Genomic DNA, 20,596 nt, shown 5'->3' with positions numbered 1-20,596 from the left:
CAAATATCAGCCTATTGATGAGGAAATTGTGGATGATGTAGTGGATGAGGAAAGGGAGGCCATATAGGCACCCACCAAGAGTATGCTAAAATGGTTGATGTAGACATTATGGGATAACAGCTACTCCTTTACCTAGCAAGACATGTGCAGGTTCTCATCATGCATCTTATTCTGTTGTGGATCATGCTCTCATTGCTAGTGTATGCAATGTAAAGGAACATGTTTCCTTTAAGGAAGCACAAGGAAATGATCATTGGATGTAGGCGCCATGCAAGATGAGTACAATGTAATCCTTAAAAGGGAAACCTGGTATTTAGGAAATTTGCCTTATGGTAAAAAGGCCATTGGTATGAAGTGGGTTTATAAGCTTAAGCATAAAGATGAAGGTAACATTGACCGCTACAAAGCAAAGCTTATTTTGCAAAGGGTTATGCTCACAAGCAGGGCATAGATTATGATGAGACCTTTGCACCCACGTCTCATATGACTATGATCAGGTGTATTATTGCATTAGCATGGTATCATAGTTGGAATGTACATTAGTTGGATATCAAGACTGCCTTCTTGAATGGTGACTTGCATGAGGAGGTTTATGTATCTCATCCTCATGGTTTTGTTAACAAGGGACATGAGGCTAAAGTATGTAGGCTAAGAAATTTAAAGCTTTATATGGCCTTAAGCAAGCTCCTTGAGCATGGTATGAGAAGATAAATTCATACTTGATTGTAAATTTTTTTTACAACAATCGAATTGAGAGTACTCTCTATGTAAAGGAGTGAAGATTATTTTTTGGTCATTCTTCTATACGTTGATGACATGCTACTCATAGACCCTAATGAGGAGAAGATTTCAGTCTTCAAGGCTAAATTACACATCTCATCTGAGATGATAGATTTTGGGCTCATTGCATTATTATTTGGGCATACAATTTATGAAGCGTGATGATGGTATTGTGATGTTACAGTCAAAGTACATACAGAGGATACTTATACTGTTTGGTCTTGAAGACTGCAAGCCTGTTACTACACCAGTAGAGATAGGTGCTAGGTTTAGTCTCCATGATGTAGGCCCCCATTTGATGCATCACTTTATCAATAGGGGTGCCTCATATATATATGTAATACGAGGCCAAACATTCAGCTTGGGGTCTCCCAGTTTAGCAGGTTTATGCACAATCCTGGAAGTAAGAACTGGTAGAGGCTACCAAAGCGAGTATTTAGATACTTACAAGGCACTCATCCCCTTAACTTATTATATGCTAAAGGGGGTGATATTCAGCTACATGCTAAATCGATGATTCCGATTAGGCTTGATGTTATGACACGTGAGTGTCAACTAGTGGCTTTTGCTTTTATCTTGGTGATTTATGTATATCATGGCTCAACAAGAAGTAGCTGTTGATAGTGGGACCACTTTAAACTATGAAGTTGAGTACAGGGTAGCTTTTACAGCATGACTAAGAAGCATGTATATCTTAGCCACCTTTTGGCAGATCTTAGTGTTAATCTTGGATAGAATTCTTCTACCTCCATCTTCACTAAGCCAAAGTGCATTAGTCGCGTTATGAGGAATCCAGTGTTTCATGCTCACTCAAAGCACATTGAGGTGCTGCATTATCATTATGTCACGGAGAGGCTCATTGCAGAGATTATCCTAGCTTATGTCTCTACACATGATAATGTAGCAGATATGTTGACGAAGGCTCTCTCGCTAGAGAAGTTCGAAGCTTTTTGCAAAGATTTGGGCTTATTGCCATTTGGGGATTGATCAACCACATGATCTATGGACATGCTCACATCATCACTATAGGGGGGATTTGTAGCCATTTATATGGTAGTGATGTATGGTGTATGCTAATAATGGACTGAGATACTTTTTTCCTCTTTAGGAGGCTTTTTCCCTCAATCATATATACACACTCTTATGAGTGTGTGTGTGTGTGTGTGTGTAAGTGACCTTATCATGTCACTTCACTTGTACTTCACTCATTCTCATCAATCTATTTTAAGTGGTGTGCTTCTATCTATCTCTATGTGTGTGTTGTTACCTTAATCTCCAAGTCTCCAATAACATTATCTCTTGTGCATTAGGGTAATGCATTAACCTATTCATTGTTCTATTTTAGGTCTCATAGATTCATTAGGGCTTCTGAATTTATCTCTCTCTCTCTCTCAAAAGAAGAAGAAACTTTAATAAATGGTTGCATCGTGATGCCATCTTCTTTGGTAGACTTGTCTCCTACACAACCTCCTTTCCACGATTGGAAGGTGTTGGAGTAGGTGTTGGCGTCTCACCTTTTTTATCTCGGGGCGAGGATGGACATGAGAGACTCTTAGTCCATGCCCTTTCATCAAGGTATAAGTTGAAAAGGAGATGTCTAGCAAGCCACAAAAAGTTGGTGGGAAACCATTTGTAAAATTCTAGCTAAGAAATCTAAAAGTATTTATACCTAAAACCTCTTAGATATGTTTTCAAGAAGTTGCTGGGAGACCTTTACATGGCCTAGGTTTTGTAATTAAGTCCAAGAAAAAATTAATATTTAAAAAAATCTCTTATGAAAAAAGTCCCAAAAGGCAAAGCCACGTGTTGACAAAACCTTGAGACTCGCGTGAAATGCATATTAACGATCGTCCTGTTAATCTACTTTATCTTATCTAATCCTTCACATCGATTAATCCAATGAAACCTTGCCTAATCTCCCTCTTAACTACCCCTCATCATCGTCCCGCCCACTTAAATGGTAGACTTAATCTCCTCATCCCCGCGATGCGCTCCTGAAAATATTACTGTTACTAATTCTGTACCTCTAATTCAACGGAATAATTGATATGTTAGCACTTAATCAACCGATTTAATGCACACGCAACGTAATAGTTTCGGGCACACTGTCTTTCTAGAATACACAGTGCTGGAAGGTATTATGAGGTGGAGCGTATGAAAAATAGGAGGCCTCCGGCGGAGTTATCATTCAATCCATGATGCTTTTGCAAATGGGCGGTTATATCCTGGAACCAAGGATTGATTCCACTGATGAAGGATTAAGAGATGATTTTGCAGTGCTTTACAGAAAAATGGTTGAGATGAAGAGCCCAAAATCTGTAATTGGTATTGTGATTAAGAGCCGGCAATTAGGGTTGTGATTAGGAGTCCACAAGCTGTGATTATTACAGTTGCGATTATAAGCCAAAACACTGTGACTAGGGCTGTGATTAAAAGCCGAGAAGCTCTGATTAGGTCCATTGTGATTACGAAAAGATGGGGCGAGCAAAGATTGAGATTAAAAAGATAGAGAACCCAAGTGCGAGGCAGGTTTGCTTTTCGAAGAGAAGGGTGGGGCTGATTAAAAAAGCAAGCGAGCTGTCAATACTGTGCGGATCAGAAGTGGGTATAATAGTGTTTTCACAGGCAGGAAAAGCATTCTCATTTGGGCATCCATGCATAGACTATGTGATAGACAAGACGCTGAAGAGGCCGGTGTGTGTGGATTCGGAGAAGATAGAGCATATAAGGAGGTTGGAGACAGAGTATAATCAGCTGTTGCAGAAGCTGGAGGCGGAGAAAGAGAAGAATTACATGCTGCAGCAGCAGCTCGCCGGAAGAGGGTTCTGGTGGGAAGAAAGCTTAGATGACAACATGGGTCTAGATGAGCACAAACAGCATGCACAGAAACTAGAGGCCTTCCATGACATGATCCTTGAACGAGCTCGATGCCTCCACCTGAGCTTGCATTTCCCCATCCACATGATGTTCGACGGCAGTGGTGCTGCTGCTGCTCCTGTTGGCCACACTCCCTTCCATGTTTTCCCCACCTTGCTCAGTGATAACCCACATAGATTCATGCAGCCCATTGAGCTCACCCCCATACAACTTACACCTCCCCTACATCTAGCAGCAGATCATCTGCCCCACACCGAATTTAGAGCAGATTCGTTCCCTCCCCCTCCTCTCTTCCCGGCCTTAGAGCTGCCAAATTTGGCACATAATCCAACCTCTGTCACAAGGTGCCCTCTCCACATCTTGCTCAATAATCCTGCTTCAATCCAACAACAGCCACCTGCTGATTCTAGCAGCTTGAACCTGCTTCCAAATTGGCATAATGCGGAGGAGATGAGCTATGAAGACCCTTTCTCAACAGGTGATCAGCTGACAAGTTTGATGATGCCGGCTGTAGCTGGAAGTGGGCTATATGTAGCAGAGGATTATGCTTCCGCCGATTTGACTGCCAAGGATTATATTGTCTCAGGTAATCAGCTAGCTGCTAATGCTAATGTTGTCTCTTTTAGTTCAACCAATGATGATGCTTCTGCTTCTGCTTCTACTGGTTTAGGCATGGATTATGGCTATGTTAGCTCGGCCAAAGACAGCCATCATGTTTCCAAGGACTATAATGCTTGTGATAATTTGGCCAAAGGTCATGCTTCTGCTGATTTGGCCAAGGATGTTGTTTCTGCCAACTTGGCCAAAGACTATGGTGCCACTAGTTTGGCCAATCTATGGCCACCTGCTAATGGCTACAGCAACATGAATGGCGGTAGCAGCATCAATGGCAGCAGCAGCATCAATGGCAGTGGTAGCAGCATGATTTGCAGTAGCATTTGCCCATTACCTTTGATGGGTTCTTTGCCGACTAGAATTGGAGGTGAAGCCAATCTGGGCAATAGTATTTTATCATCTCATCAGCAATTGTTACCACCTCTAGAATTGAACAGTAATATGCTGGAGATCCCATTTTTACAGACAGATTTCTTACGGTTCACAGCTGCCCAAAAGCAACAAAGTGATTTGCAAGCTGCAGCTAATGGTGGTAATTTCATCAGCAATGCAGCTGATCTCCATAGCGCCTGTAGCATCGATGGTGATGATAACAACAATAACTGCAGCAGCAAAGGCAGTGAGCAAGAAGATAGCAAAGCAGCTACTAGTTGTGGTGATGTAAAAAATAACAGAGACGTAAGGGCAGCTAGTAGTAGTGATTATAACATCATCAACAACAAGAGTAACGACGAGTTTAACAGCATTAATGATGATGAATTAGATAGCTGCGGAGATTTAATCATAATTACGCAAGAGCGGCAGGTAGACATTGCTGATGATGACGGTGATGCCGATGATGATGAGTAAGAAGAGCAGCTTAAGAGATTGCATGCGGCGGCCTCATGCATCTATGGCGCCTTCAGATTTGGAGAAAAATGAGTTCGGCGATCAAAACAGTGGCAGTGACGGCGTTTCGTGAGTGCATGCAGAAGCTGGCGCAGATAATAATAAATATTACGTACTCCAAAGCTCCTTATATCATGTAATGAAACTTGAGATTCTAGCACTCTTTGTATGTATATATATATATATATATAGAGAGAGAGAGAGAGAGAGAGAGAGAGAGAGAGGCGTCCTCCTTAATTTCTAACTACTCTCCTTGTGTAGAAGTTTCCTCCATCCCTTAAGAAGCCATAAGCATCTTAAGCCATGCATTCTAACTACTCTCCTTGTGTAGAAGTTTCAATCCATGTCTTAAGAAGCCATGCTTTCTAAATATCTTAAAGCCATGCCTTCTAACTACTCTCCTTGTGTAGAAGTTTCCTCCATGTCTTAAGAAGCCATATTGCTTTCTAAATATCTTGTTTTGAGGCCCCATCATATGACAATTTTGTAATGACATCAATAAAGACTTCCCATGCATGTAATGATGTTTGTATTTAGCTCATGCAAGGAGTCTAAGCCATCATTGTTTAGAAGCTCCATGTATTGAGACGCTAGTGTTGATTCACTCTTGCATTTTAAAATGTTATTTTGGTATCATCACCCATATGGCAACAACAAATGCAGGCACTAAGTTATGCATTCTAAACTCTTAAAAACGCCATCCATGTAAGAAATTGCTACTACTTTCTCATTCCAATTGCATTTCCAATCATTCATGTTTTTCTTGTCGTCTCTTATACCATTAGATTTTATACTTCCTATCGTGAGGCTCCTATACCATCACATTTGACACTTCCAGATTTTTCTATCTTATAAGGCACATTGTTTTCTTTTTGTTGCAAGTATTTAAATCACGTTGCCTGAATATTAAAATTGTTAATATACAACTTTCCCTTTGTCAAGAGGTTGATAATTTCAAACGCACATAGTATCATGATATTTACATGTGTTGTTGTCAGCCTTGCTAGAGTGACTGTATTCATTTATGACATTGGTAGAGTGCTTATACTTTGTAATTGTTATTCACCAATAGAACAACATTTGCAAATTCGAATGCTCCACATTCACAATAAGAGGAGTATAAGATATCATTTGGCATGTTGGGAATTTGCACCTACAAGTGCTTCAAATTTTTCATCCATGACGCAAAATGGCATGCAAAGAGGCACCATGAGAATAGCTTACTCGATTACATGTAATCACTAAATGTATATCTTTAGGAAGACTGATGTTTTCATGACATTAAGCTATAGAAGTAAGGTCCACGTATGTGTGTAGCCATATGATAAAGGTCCATTTATGTGTGAAGCCATGTGATTTGTACCTTTAATTGTTTGAAATCATGAGGTTATATGTTTATGTGTGTGTCTAGGGAGTTTTAAAAGAGTAGAAATGCTTCAAGTTCAAGAGCACGTTGGTCTAGGTTTATTACTAGAGTGGGTCATGGGTACCTATGCACGCACAAGAGGTAGTTTAAAAAAAAAGGAAGGGCTAAAATCGAGCATGACACAAAACCAAGCAATGTTCTCTAGGTTGCCATTGAAATTCAATCCATGAAACAAATAGAGGCCAAAGAAAGATTGTGTGCAAGTAAATTGTAATTGTTGAAGGACTAGCCGATCTCGAACCCTTTTTTAGAAGGATTACGGCTTACACTAACCACTCAAGGTTTTACAAGAACATTGACACCAAGCTAAAATGTCATGAGCAAGCCTATTCTAAACTATAGATTAAGATTGAAACCACATCACAAACTAAGCATTAAAATTTTGGACTCAAATTTTTCTTTTAAGGGCTCTCTCTCTCGTTCCTGAATCAAGGAAAAGCGCAAAAAAATGTTCTAGCATTGCCTCTCTCTCTCTCTCTCTCTCTCTCTCTCTCTCTCTCTTCTTTTAGAATCAAGGATATCTCTTCTTACTAGTTTTATAATAAGATTGGGACCAAATCTCCTCAAAATTCAAAAAGGTGAAAAACTACTGTTCTATTTGAGCTAAAAATGTGCAACATGTAACATGTGACACTCTTAGCTACCATATGACTTTTCAACTTCAAATTCCATCAAAATCGTGTGCATTTGAGCTTTCCAAATTTGAAAAAAGAAAAAGAAAATGAGATATCTTGATGTAGACTTTTGATTTTCAAATTTCTTTTTACCCATGCCTAGCTCTATGCTCTCAGAGTGTTTTTGTTCATTTTTCTTGAATTTCATTGGGTATTCTGAGCTTTAAGGTTTTTATTTCATTTGGAGACTTGTTTTGATTTTTTAATTAGAAAATAGCATCTTGAGGTAGCCACGATTTTACTATGCTTATCTAGGATCTTCCTGATATTTTCTCATGTTCCCTCCTTTGTAGAGGGGAAAATAAAATCTATGTGTAGCTTTTGTGTAACCTTCAACCTCAGCAACCATGCTCTCATTTCTTTGCTCAAAAACTTCATTTCCCTCCATTACTGCATTAATAGCATCATATCTTCTTAAGTATGGGATCATTTTTGAAAAGCAAGTGAGAGAATGAAGGGTATGTTGAATATTTGGTGCCATTAGTTGGAACCAAATATTCATCTTTCCATTCATTCATGTTTCTACAGTGCCAAAAAAAATCAAAGGAGAAGAGAGCTACAGAGGGTATATTTTCTATCATGTTTTGGTGATTTGTTATGTTTCAATTGTTCGGTGTTAATTTTGGGTTAATACTTGTGTTCATAAGATGATTTCATGTTATAAATAATAATTTAATGTTGTTCTCACGTTTTAGTGTAGTTACTACAACACTTTTGTTTGGTGTAATGTTATCTTAATTAGTTTTGTTTAATGTTGTTCTTAAGATGATTTCATGTTATAAATAATAATTTAATGTTGTTCTCATGTTTTAATGTAGTTACTACAACATTGTTGTTTTTAGATTGTTGTTTGGTGTACTATTATCTTAATTAGGTTTAATATATTTTAATATTATGGTTAAATGTGTTGCTTGTTGAAGATAAATATTATGTTAAGTACTATTGTATATTTTTGTTATTTTCATTTGCTATTGTATATTCCATGTTAAGTTTAGGTTGATAGTTGTGTTTAATGATGATGATTTCATGGCCTAAATAATGTTATGAGAGAAAGGTTTCATGCTAAGCTAATTCTTGGTTATGTTGATGAGATTATTGTGGTTTACTAGACCAACACTTTTTTTTAAGGTTTTTGTTTGGTGTAAAGTTTTTCAATTAGGTTTGATGTATTTTATTGTTGTGGGTCAATGTATTATTTAAAGAAGATTACTTTAATGGGGGTTAATGTGTTACAGTTATATACATAATTCTTGTTATTATTTAATGTTATATTTTTTTGTTATGCACGGACAAATACTATGTTACTGTTAAGAATTTTTTTTGTTATGATTTAATATTATTGAATAATATTAATTATAGGACTTAGCTTATATAAATGTAATTTATTTTGTTAATGTGTACTAATGCCAACTTGAAGGTTTCAAAATGATGGTGTTTGGCATATATAATGTAGGGAGAAACAAAAAGAGAGACGTACACTTCCAATTAGAGGTCGAGTATGAAGCACCACTTTATAAGTGGATAAGCGGACAACACTAGGACAACACTTTAGGTTTGACACAACCATAGAGAATGATGCAGTAGGAGAGAGATGCAAAAAAAAAAGCATATAGATCTTTGAGTTAATGGGTCAATTTATTTCCTAGAGGCCTCCACAATTTTCAGGACTTACACCTTTCATAAAGTATGCATGGGAGGGTAACACAAGCTCATAGTATTAAGACATCCATTCAACGCATGATGATGGGCAAGGAGGCAAGGATTCACAAGCTCACTAATTCACTGATGAGTGAAAAGGAGAAAGAGTGTCAACTTTACATGCTTGTGAACTTGCAGACTTACTTGCTTATATGCTTTACTTCTAAACCCACAAACTTACCTGCTTATATGCTTTCGTCTTGCAGGAAAACTTATAGGCTTGTAGGTAGGCTTGTAGGCTTACCCTAACTCATGGGCTTGCAAGTAGGTAGGCTTGTAGGCTTACCCTAACTCATGGGCTTGCTTGTTGCAAGCTTGCGAACTTACGGACTTATGGGCTTGCAGGTAGGCTTATAGGCTTAAACTAACTTGTAGAATTTCTTGCAAGTTTGCAATCTTACAAACTTATGAGCTTGTGACTTGCCAGCTTATTGGTAAACCAACTTAGGGGCTTATTAGCTTAGAGGATTAGCTGAGGGGCTTGTGGGTGTGTGGATTTTCTTGCTTATAGGATCCTAATTTTGGCTTCAAAAATTATGGGCTTATGGGTTTATCGGCTTATACAATTACAAGCATATTGTCTTGCAAACTTGTTGGTAGGCTTGCCAACTTATCAGCTTGTGGGCTTACTGACTTCTGGTCTTATGGAGTGGGCTTGTTGGCTTGTAGCCATTTTTTTCTGTGTTTAGGCTTATATAAATATTGAGTTGTGGGTTTAATATGGCTTGTGAGCTTGTGTTCTTACCGGCTTGAAAACTTATGGGCTTACCGGTGGCTTATCAAGTTGTGGGCTTGTGATCTTATAGAGTTACTACGTTGCATGCTTGTGGAATTGTCAACTTAAGGGCTTGCAAGTTTAATGACTTACAGACTTATGAGATTTTTGGCTTGTAGTAGCTTCTGGGCTTACCATCTTGTCGATGAAAAATTAAGGACTTTTATGGGCTTATCGCCGTCTTGCAAGATTACTAGCTTAACAACTCATGAGCTTGCGGGCTTATGGGCTTGCTGACTTGTAAAATACGAGGCTTGTAGGCTTACAAGAAGACTTATAGGTTTTCTAGACTTGCTTGCTTATGGGGTTACCAACTTACTAGCTTGCGGCTTCATAGGTGTAAGGTCCCCACCCTAGGTGGGCCAAGGGGATCCTTTTGATAGGCAGCTAAGTCCCCTAGTCTCTTCGATTGATGACACCTTGATCTCTCAGGAATATGAGGATACGAGCAAATGGAGGGACCTAACTCTATCTTGCAGGGGAAACCTTGCAGGGGAAACTTAGTCATTCTAATGGGAATTTATTCATCTGATCGAATGGGAAACATAGTCATTCTAACGGGAATCTATTCCTCCGATCGAATGGCACTCAATGTGCACGATTGAGGATGGAACAAGTCCGCAATTGGTTCATAGAAGCCAATGCCTTTTTCCTCTTTTCTTTACAAGGCACGGTCGCTGGCTCGTTCCCCTAAAATGGAACTTGTTTGGGCCTTATCTTACTATGGATTGACTCCAACCGTCCATAGGATGGCACCGTTTGGGCATCCATCCACGCACTCACCCGTTCATTTTTATTATCTAATTAGGTCCTACCACGCTGTGAAACATATAAAAATAGGTTCTTTAATTAAAGAAGTTCCACAATGTTCCTTAAAATAGCCTTTAAAAACAAGATATTTACATCAAACAGTTCTTACAGAAAAATATTCACAAAAGAGACCCTGAAACTGGGTCAACAGCTAGATCCAGGCTTCCATATCCATGTCCATAGACATATCCAAACCAAACCAAACCAAACCACCAGATGATCTAGAATTTGGTCTTCCAACCTCAACCAGCTAGGCATACCTCACGAACCATACTCCCTCGTTGTTGACCAGTCGGTGAGGACCAAGCTGCCATGTTGCCCTCTCACACGTTGTTGCTTATACCAAACCCTCCCGCTCTTTAGAAAGGGTGTCTCACACGTTGTTGTTTCTTATACCAAACCCTCCCGCTCTTTAGAGGGGGTGTCTACTCATGAGATCAGCTAATTCACTGCACTAGCCCGGGCCTAGGCAGCATCCATAATCAGATGTCCACCCTTGTGGGGTAGAAATCCAATTCCCAGTGGCATAGGGGGGGATTACCCTGGGCCGACCTCCCGAGCTTGCTATTGCCACCACCACCTGCCGACTACACAAGCAGGAGCAGAGTTAGATAAGTAGGGGAGAAGATGTACCTCTAGATTAGCAACAATGAAACCAACAAACATATCCATTAAAACCAGGAAAACATTCTTTTTGAAGTATAAAGTATTTCGGAGTAAGATTAATCACAATTTTGCTTACTAGCCTTACTTAAGGACATATACGAGGACGAAATTGGTAATTCTTCATATTGGAGCCGTAATCTTTTTGGCTACTTAACTTAAAAGAGAGGTGTGATGCTTCTACAATGCTAGTTATAGTCGTTATAGGTTTAACCAATAGGAACATAATCTTACTAAGCCTAAGAATCTTAACTTTATGACCTAAAAGGAAGAAGTTGCTCATATATTTAAGAGAGTTAAATATATGGCCAACCTGGTTGTCGTATGCATGAGGATTCAATATGGAAGGGGTGAAGCCATTGAAAAGATGCAGGGGAGAAGAGAGCTTGAGCTCTTGCAAGCACACACACACTCACAAAACCCTAAAAGAGAACACACAAGGTGAGAGGCTGAAAATCTTCTTCTTCTTCACACAACACTCAACACACCATATACAAAGATAAGAGTACACACCATATGAAAAGGTACTCAACCAAATACATGCTAGGGTTCTCTATAGTGTGAACCCAACTAAATGAGCTGGCACTATAACTATGCCAGCTAGAATGGCTATCACACAGCCTGTCATCCCACTGGCCGCATATCACCCATGATCTCATCACTAACCATGCCAGTGGTGTAAGTGTGGGGCCTATCCCCCACGCGGGTCATTAGTGTCCACCGCCTCACTAGATGAGCTCGATATCTCAACACTCCCCGTCGAGCTCAACTCCATCTCATGTACACCAAGCGAAGCCCTGAATTTGCAGAGCTTCTCTGTACCCAATGCTTTAGTGAAGATGCCAACTACTACTTGATCCTGTGTGCTGACATAAACAAGGTCAACGTCTCCTGCCAAAACCTTCTCTCTGACAAAATGGTAGTGGACCTCTATATTCTTCGTGCGAGCATGAAAAATTGGGTTCCTGGCCAACTGTATACTGCTAATGTTGTCACAAAAAATGACAACTTGTCTATCCACTGATAGACCCAAATCTGCGGTAGCTTTCTCAACCAAGCTACCTCACATGCTGCCATAGCAGCACCTCTGTACTCGGCCTCTGTGTAGTACTGGATAGAGCAACTGTAGGCTGCTTCTTACTGCTCCAAGTCATAGCATCACTCCCCAAAGAAAACATGAAGCCACTAGTAGATCTTCTATCTGAGATACTACCAGCCCAATTAACATCTATGTACCCATGTACACATATCTCTGTCCCAGTTTCATAAAATAGTCCACAATGCAAAGTAGACCTCACATATCTCAGTATGCGTCTCAATGCATGCGGCTTCCGAGGAACCTGCATAAACTGACTCACCAACCCAACAGCATAGCTCAAATCTAGCCTAGTGATCGTCATGTAGATAAAGCTTCCTACTATGCGCTTATACATAGTAGGATCCTCCAAAATCTCTCCTGAATCTGCACTCAACTTGCCATTCTGATCCAATGGCAGTGAGATAGGCTTACAGCCTGTCATACCATACTTGGACAACATGTCCAAGCCATACCATGTGGTGACCTAATCACCTCAATGCCCAAGAAATATCTAAGCTCCCCCAGATCCTTCATCTCAAACTTCTATCTAAGCAAGATCTTTACATCAAAGATCTCTGCATCATGGTCCCCCGTAATGATCAGGTCATCTACATAGATGACAACAAGCACAACCCCTCTATCACTGTGTCACATACAGTGAGAAATCTGCATTGGCTACATGAAAGCCAATAGTGACAAGATATTCATAAATCTTGTCAGACCATGCTCTTGGTGCTTGTTTTAAGCCATAAAAGGATTTCTTCAACCTGCAAACATGCTCGGGGTGACTCACATCCTCATAACTAGGTGGCTGCAACATATACACCTCTTCCTGCCAATCTCCATGCAAGAATGCATTCTTTACATCCATCCGATGTAAAGACCATTGCTTTGACGCAACCACTGCTATCACAACTCTCACTATTGCCATCTTGGCAACTGGGCTGAAAGTTTCCTCATAATCAATGCCATAGGTCTGCGCATATCCTTTGGCTACCAATCTAGCCTTGTACCTGCTTATGCTTCCATCACTGTTATGTTTTACTTTGTACACCCACTTGCACATCCAATGGCTTTCTTGCCTTCAGGCAATTGCACTAAATCCCGAGTCTCATTTCCATATAGTGCATCCATCTCCTCATCCATAGCTTTCTCCCAACACACATTTTCAATAGCCTCATCAATGCATGTGGGCTCTACAACCTGTACAACTTTTGCCATGTATGGATAGTGATGTGCCACATAACCATCATAGGTAAACCTCTGCACAAGATTCTTCACTCTCCCAGATCTTTACAGCTTTGCATTCATGGCTTCCATAGCCTTCTTTACACGAGGTGTTCTCATAGCTGGTATCCCGAGATCCTCATCAAGGCTCATCTCTGAGCCACTAGACTCTCCATCAACATGAGAATGCCCCACAGAAATGTCAGTCATACTAAGGGGCTCAATCACTTTCTCTTTGCCTTTATGTGATGTACTAATCACATTTGCAAGACTGGTATTATGACGCAGCCTGCCACTCCATGGTCTATCAACTGAACCACTAGATGAGGACTCTCCTGGTCCACTCAAAGACTACTGTGATTGCTGACTTGCATTCTGTGCAACCACATTTCCACTCACATCAGCCCCAATAGCTTCTTTTTCAGCAGCATACCAGCTGATCATCTCATCAAAAACATCCCTGCTTACCCTTAACTCACGTGTAGCAGGGTTATAACAGCTGTATCCCTTTTGCTCAAGGGAATACCCAATAAACACACATTTTTCAACTTTTGGATCCAATTTAGTTCTCAGCTTATCTGGCACACATGAACATATGCAATGCATCCAAAGACTTTCAGATGAGACAAATCAGGTTTTTTGCCAGTAAACCTCTCCTTTGGAGTTACATCATGTATGGCTGTAGTTGGAGTCCTGTTCATGATGTAAACTGTTGTAGAAACAGCCTTAGCCCAATAGCTATGTGGCATATTCTTCTCTCCCATCAATGCTCGCGCAATCTCAGCAATGTGCCTGTTTTTTCGCTTAGCAACTCCATTTTGCTACGGAGTGTATCTGCATGTAAACTGTCTCTGAATTAAGGCTTTCATCTTTAAGTCTCTTCACATGGGGGGTTTTGGAGAGGGTGTCCTTAGCCAGAGGGCTCATAAGAGAGAGTGATGCTTGGGTATGTGTAGCCTTGGCTAGTGACTCTAAGTCTATTCACACCAGGGGTAGAAGAGTGTAGGACATGTCCTAGAGCTAGAGCCTAGCCTCTACACTAGTGCTTACCTCCTAGAGGGGAGGGGAGGGGGGTTTATACCTAGGGAATTCACTTTCCATAGAAAGGGGATGTCACCTGCACGCATGAAACTCATAAAAATCCCCTATTTAAGTTTCTCTAAAAAATAAAGTATACCCATTTCTAAGTATATGAGTCCCAATTATGAAATTCAAGTACCCCCCCTATTTAAGGTTTAAATATCAAATAGCAGATATTGATGTTATACATGTGACAAGTTACAGCCCATGTAAATAGCATGGATGTAAGTGCTAGAAGCACACAGACCTACATGTACTCTCCAAAAATTATTCCATGTGTGGTTGGCTTAAAATAATAGTAAACTAATTAAGTTTTCAAACTACACCACTAGATCATATATTGTAAACTACAAGAAGAAACGAAACCCCTACTTTCATTATCCCTTGCTCCCTTCTCTCTCTCTCTCTCTCTCTCTCTCTCTCTCTCTCTCTCTCTCTCTCTCTCCACCATAAATCCCCCTCACCCCCTAACTTATAAGCTTAAGGCCCCCCTTCCAAAAGACCCCCTTCGTTACACTCACGTGATACCATAAGATATGGCTTGTGAATCCCTAGGGGTTTATATATGTGGGGAGGGGGTTCCTACGCATGAAGAGTGCCAGCAAGGGGGGCAAGTGTGTATGGGTGGTGGCACCATTTGGAGAGAGTTCCAGTAGGGGGCAAGTGCGTCTGGGTGGGGGCGCCATCTAGGCTAGCTGCATGGGCGCTAGGTGTGTCACGGAGAGAGCACTGGAAGGCGTGTACGTAGGGAGGCGAGATGGCAGGGGGAGGGGGTACATGTACCACCTATTAAGGAAGGGTCCAGAGGGGGGTAAAGGTGAGAAGGGGTACGTGTAGGGGTACGTGTAGGGAGATGTGCCTCGAGGGGAGGATGGCAGGCATTGTCCAAGCGGGTTGGTGGGCGGCGCTCGTAGATCCGGGGTGTTGGTGGGTGGTGCCCGTGGATAAGTGCGTGCATAATTTGGCAGGAAATGAGCTCTCCGTTGTTTGGGGAAGGCATTCATAGCATCGTAATTCCACCTAGGACAGGGTCGTGGTGGGGCCCACTGCACATGCCCGAGGGCATCTTTCAGGCCATCAGTTTTTTTTATGGAAATTGTTCGGGATTACCTTGGGATCTAGTGGGTGCTTTTCGTCTGTCATTTGGACGTCCGGAATGCCGCCAGTTTTGGTTTGAACCTATCAAATTTCAAAACTTTGTGAGTCGATTTAAGCCACTTCGGTCACTCGTTTTCAATCCCAAAAAAAGCCCTATCTAGGGTATTAGCGTGCTTAAGATTTCAAATTTGAATTTAGTTTTCTTATATCCTGACTAGAAAATCCTGACTAGAAAGTGCTTAATTTGCAATTGCCTCAAAATAGCAACTTCTCAGGGATAAAAAATAACAATTGAATGCAACCATAATGAACTGCAATGGATATGCCATATTGTGCTTAATGTGCTATATTTACAATGGGTATGTTACATCTCTCCTTTAAAAAAAATTTGAGATGTTCTCATCTAAACATAGACTCTAGGTAATCTTTTAAGAATGCTTGCTCTTCTTCTTCCATTTCTAAGGTCGGTTCACCAATCATGGCGCACAAGTGTGAGCAACCGGTCCCTTATCACCACTAGTTCCAGCTTGGCGGTTGGGGGGCCCATAGCCCTAGTTTGCTTAGCCACCTTGTGGAATAGCAGCAGGATTAAAAGAGGGTCTTGCAAGTTTGGGGCATTCAGCTCTAAAGTGGCCAACTTCATTACAACAATAAAACACCTTTGGTTTCCATAGGGCTCCATGGTAAAAATAGCATAAGTGTGGGGGATAAAGTTGTTGGCTCATAAGGAGTGCTATTGTGAGGATTTTGCTGGAAATTCCTTTGGAATCATTCCCTTGGGCTAGAATGAGAATGGAATCTCTTCTTAACTTGACCACTCTTTACTTCTTTTACCAATGGCTTGGCTTGGGTAAGAGCATCTTACAAAGTGGTTGGTTTCATTGCTTCAAAGCAAGAGTCTAGGGGCTCATTCAACCCTTGGCAAAAATGGGCCACCTGTTGGGTGGTTGTCATAGGCGGAGCACACTTGCAAAGTGTGACAAATTTTTTAGTATTCCTCAAGCTGAGCTCCTTGAGGCTGAAGAACTCATTCATCATAATGGATTCATGAGATGGGAGAAGGTAGCGGTCCTTCATAGCTTGTTTAATGTCACTCCAAGTCTGGGAACCTTCGGTGACCCCCTTGTCTCAACACCATTGTTTCCACCAAAGTTTAGCATCTCCAATGAGATGAAACCTCACAAGCATGGATTGATTTTCAGATCTTGTGCTGGCTGCTAAGAAATAGTCATCCATATCCTCCATCCAACTTCTGCATCCCTTTCAATTTTTGAGCCTGCCCCATTGAATGAGAGTCATCAACGTCTCAATGAGTCACATATTTTCATCCGTAAACCATCAGGTTGACTGTATAAATCACCTAAAGTATGGAACTAGAGAAAGAAATGCCAACAAAGGAAAAATCCAAATTTCCTTAATTTGAACACAACAAGATAAACTCGTTGAACTCTAAAGAAATAGATTTCAACAAGTGAAAATGCCGACGAGATTACGCTTATCAATATATGTAAGCTATAAATAAAAGAAGTTTATCTAGAGAATGCCCACACAACAACTTTAAATGAATTCAGAAAATGAGATTGTCTTTGAATGTTGAGGTCAACATGCCAAGTGATGTTAGCAAAGCAACAATCTTGAGCCCAAATTATCCCATAAGATAATATATGTGAGGGATCGCTAGCGTCCCATACCACCATGATACCACCCATACATACCTTACTAATTTGAAACTCCCTAGTATGCCGTCTAGGAGATATGAATAAAATCCTTTATAAAAGAAATAAGATGGCCTTATCCCAAACTTTCACATACTAAAACTTGTCTCTATATTCTCGAGACTACATCACAGAATAACTCTTTCCGAGTACATCATTAGAAAAGAATTTAAATTATTGGCGCCTTTCTAATGATAACTACCCAAAAAACACACTAAGGTTGGGGTAGAAAAATAACTCACCTAGATACATAAGCAACTAGATATCCAAGTTGGAATATGTACAAGAGTATAAGAAATATACTCTAAAATTACGTGCAAAAAACGAAGGCAAATGCTACCTTCAAAGCACATGAAATTATCCAAAAGATCAAAAGTTCCTTTATAAAACCATGGATAAAAGCATAGAAGCTCCTCAAATCCATGAAAACCATAGTTGATCATAAAAATCAATGCATGCCATCTAATGGTCATTAATCATGCCAAAAGAAGCATTAAAATTGGTGGCCAACTCATCAATCCGGAGTATATGAACGTGGTCTCATTCAAGCAAAACTCCAAAGTAAGCAAGTGAAACACATGTGTGTAACACTCAATAAAAAACCCCTAGACACAAGTGATCTAGGTAAAACCTGATGAGTCCAAATAAAACTTGGAAAACATCCAATAAAATCCACCAAAACAAACCGATCAACTGACCCATAATAGAATTTGTCTTAGACTTAGGAAATTAAGCATAAACCACACTTAAATAAGTGCAAAATAAATTATCATGGAAAAGTGTCAAAGGTGAGACACACTTTGAATGCAGATTCTAGCCATCATTTAAAAAATTAAGGAACATGTCCAAAAAGAATGGCTAAACAATGGTAAAAAATCATAAAAACATCGTTTAGAATTAATCCAAACCAAAATAACTACTAATACGAGGTACAATCGTATTAATAATATGTGAATAACCCACATCTATCTAATGTCAGCACGTGAAAACGTACTTCAACATTAAATAACCCTCGAAAATATTAAATTCTTGAGAAAAAGAATTATCATGATTTTTTCCAAAATTTCCCTAATTTTATAGGGCCTTAAAATTTGGAATTCCACCAAATCTATCTTATGGCATTCCAAACCTATATTTTTCTAAAAAAAAATTAGCAATTAGATTTGCCAAAATACCATTGATATTTTAAAAATACTAATCTAGATCTCCCCTTTCCCCAATCTCTAGCTCTTGTGTGTGTGTTTGTGCTACAGAGAATACTCAAAAAGGTTAAAAATTTTGGTGCTTCTTTTGGCAGAACAACCAATGTATATGACCTCTTGGGAGCATCCACAAAGCTACCTTTGCCAATTTTTTGCAATAAAAACACAAAAAATGCATGCCAGAAGGGCACGACTTTTGGCAGAATAGGTGTATATAACCTCCTGGGGGCATCCACAAGCCACATATGCCATTTTATTGCAAAAAAATGACATAGGTGCCTTGTGGATGCCCTCAAGAGGTTAGCTATTGTCCTACCAAAAATCGCACCCTTCTAACATGCATTTTTTGTGTTTTTATTGCAAAAAAATGGCATAGGTGGCTTATGGATGCCCCCAGGAGGTCATATACATTGATTGCCCTACCAAAAGTCATGCCCTTCTGGTGGCAGGCATTTTTGTGTTTTTATTGCAAAAAATGGCATAGGTGACGTGTATTCGAATCCTCAGGAGGTCATATACATTGGTTGTTCTGCCAAAAGAAGCACCAAAATTTTTAACCTTTGTTTGAGTATTCTCTACAAGTAAAGTGACCAAATCTTGACAACAAATATAGTGTGGCTTAATGAACATTTTAATATGCCAAGATTTAATGTCAAGATTTGGGCACCTTAGCTGGCTAAGCTAACCCAATCTAAAGTTAAAAGTTTAATTGGATTTTTTGGCTATGTGAACCATGTAAATCACTTACAAAAGGCTAGTAGAGGTCATAATTACCATTTCTTTGCCTTCTTACGGTATTTTAGAATTGTCTGCTAGACATGTCCTCAAAAGCACAAAAAAAGGGTTGCAGGCCTTCTTATGGTATTTTAGAATTGTTTTCTAGACACTAGTCCATGCCAAAATTTGTTTTGTCAACCTTGGGCTCTTGTAGATTGGAATAATTACTCATTCTTTCATGCCAACTTTTGAGTTTTGTAAACATCATTTTTTTCTTCAAGATAAATGTTTCATGATGGAGTCCACAGCATTAGGTGAATTGAGATCGATTTTCTCTTTTGTTATAAATTTCAACTTATAAGTTTTATACCACATTATCACTTTAATAAACCTATGCCCAATGCAATGATATTCCTTGCACTAGGATTCCAAACACTACACTTATGGGGAGTTTTTTGTTTACATCTTTGGCCATTTGAAGACTTGGGGTGGCTTCCATGAGCCCCCGTCCGGGCTTCTTACAAGGTTTACTATCTATATTAAGATATTTTAAAGGGATCTAGTACACCTCCTTATGTATACACAGAATGTACTATGCAAGATAATATTTGATTGTTGTTTCATTGACCTTAGTTTTTAGTGTGGTGCATTCACATGCGTGCATGTGTGTGTGCATGCATGCGTGCGTACATGCACGTGTGTGTGTGTGTGTGTGTGAAAGCACATGGAGAGAGATAAAGAGAGAGAGGGGGGGTAGTCATACATAGGAAATGACTTTCAAAGAATTTCTCACTAAGTGTTAATGTAGCAAAGGAGATTACATCCAAAACTAGACAATGCCACCATGTCCCTAATTTGATGTCCATGGTCCATAAACATGGTATATATGTGTAGATGATAAAAAGTAGCTAATTCAAGTCAAAGATTATAATTTAAGTTTAAAAAATTTAAAGGATTTGTTTGCTACCATTTACTATTTTTGATGATATTTATAAGTGTTTTTGCATTTAAAAATCAAAACAATTATAAAAAATCTTAAAAATATCAAGAAAAATAAAGGTTTCCATAAGGACTGAGTTTTGGCCAAACAAGGCCTATTTTCATGCCAAAAGTTACATCCTTGTGGCACCCTAAGGTTTGGTAAAAATTGGAGACACACTAACATGTAGAGGCCTTATCCTTGCATTGATGTTGATGGAGTGATAAAATTTAAAAGAATTCCATAATATTAACTTATCTTCATCTATGACGTGAAGTACAAGGCGGTTGTAGT

General features: G+C 39.7%; 1 protein-coding gene across 1 annotated transcript; it reads left to right on the top strand.

The window, feature by feature from the left end:
* The first annotated feature begins 3,255 nt into the window (after nt 1-3,255).
* LOC147609412 (uncharacterized) lies at nt 3,256-5,121 on the top strand. The gene is made up of 2 exons (XM_086787959.1): nt 3,256-4,243; nt 4,328-5,121. The coding sequence occupies exons 1-2, from the start codon at nt 3,256-3,258 to the stop codon at nt 5,119-5,121; spliced, it is 1,782 nt and encodes a 593-aa protein (XP_086644085.1).
* Nucleotides 5,122-20,596: the final 15,475 nt, after the last annotated feature.

This window comes from Cibotium barometz, chromosome 51, assembly GCF_041138505.1.
Source record: "Cibotium barometz isolate CiBa-2024 chromosome 51, ASM4113850v1, whole genome shotgun sequence".
In the NCBI taxonomy this organism is placed as follows: domain Eukaryota; kingdom Viridiplantae; phylum Streptophyta; class Polypodiopsida; order Cyatheales; family Cibotiaceae; genus Cibotium; species Cibotium barometz.
Note: the sequence above shows the minus strand (reverse complement) of the source record. Positions and strands in the feature narration are given on the sequence as shown.

Coding starts and splice junctions, on each gene's coding strand:
- LOC147609412 (XM_086787959.1), top strand. CDS start 3,256: ATGGGGCGAGCAAAGATTGAGATTAAAAAGATAGAGAACCCAAGTGCG. Junction 4,244..4,327: donor CAAGGATTATATTGTCTCAG/GTAATCAGCTAG, acceptor CTACTGGTTTAG/GCATGGATTATGGCTATGTT.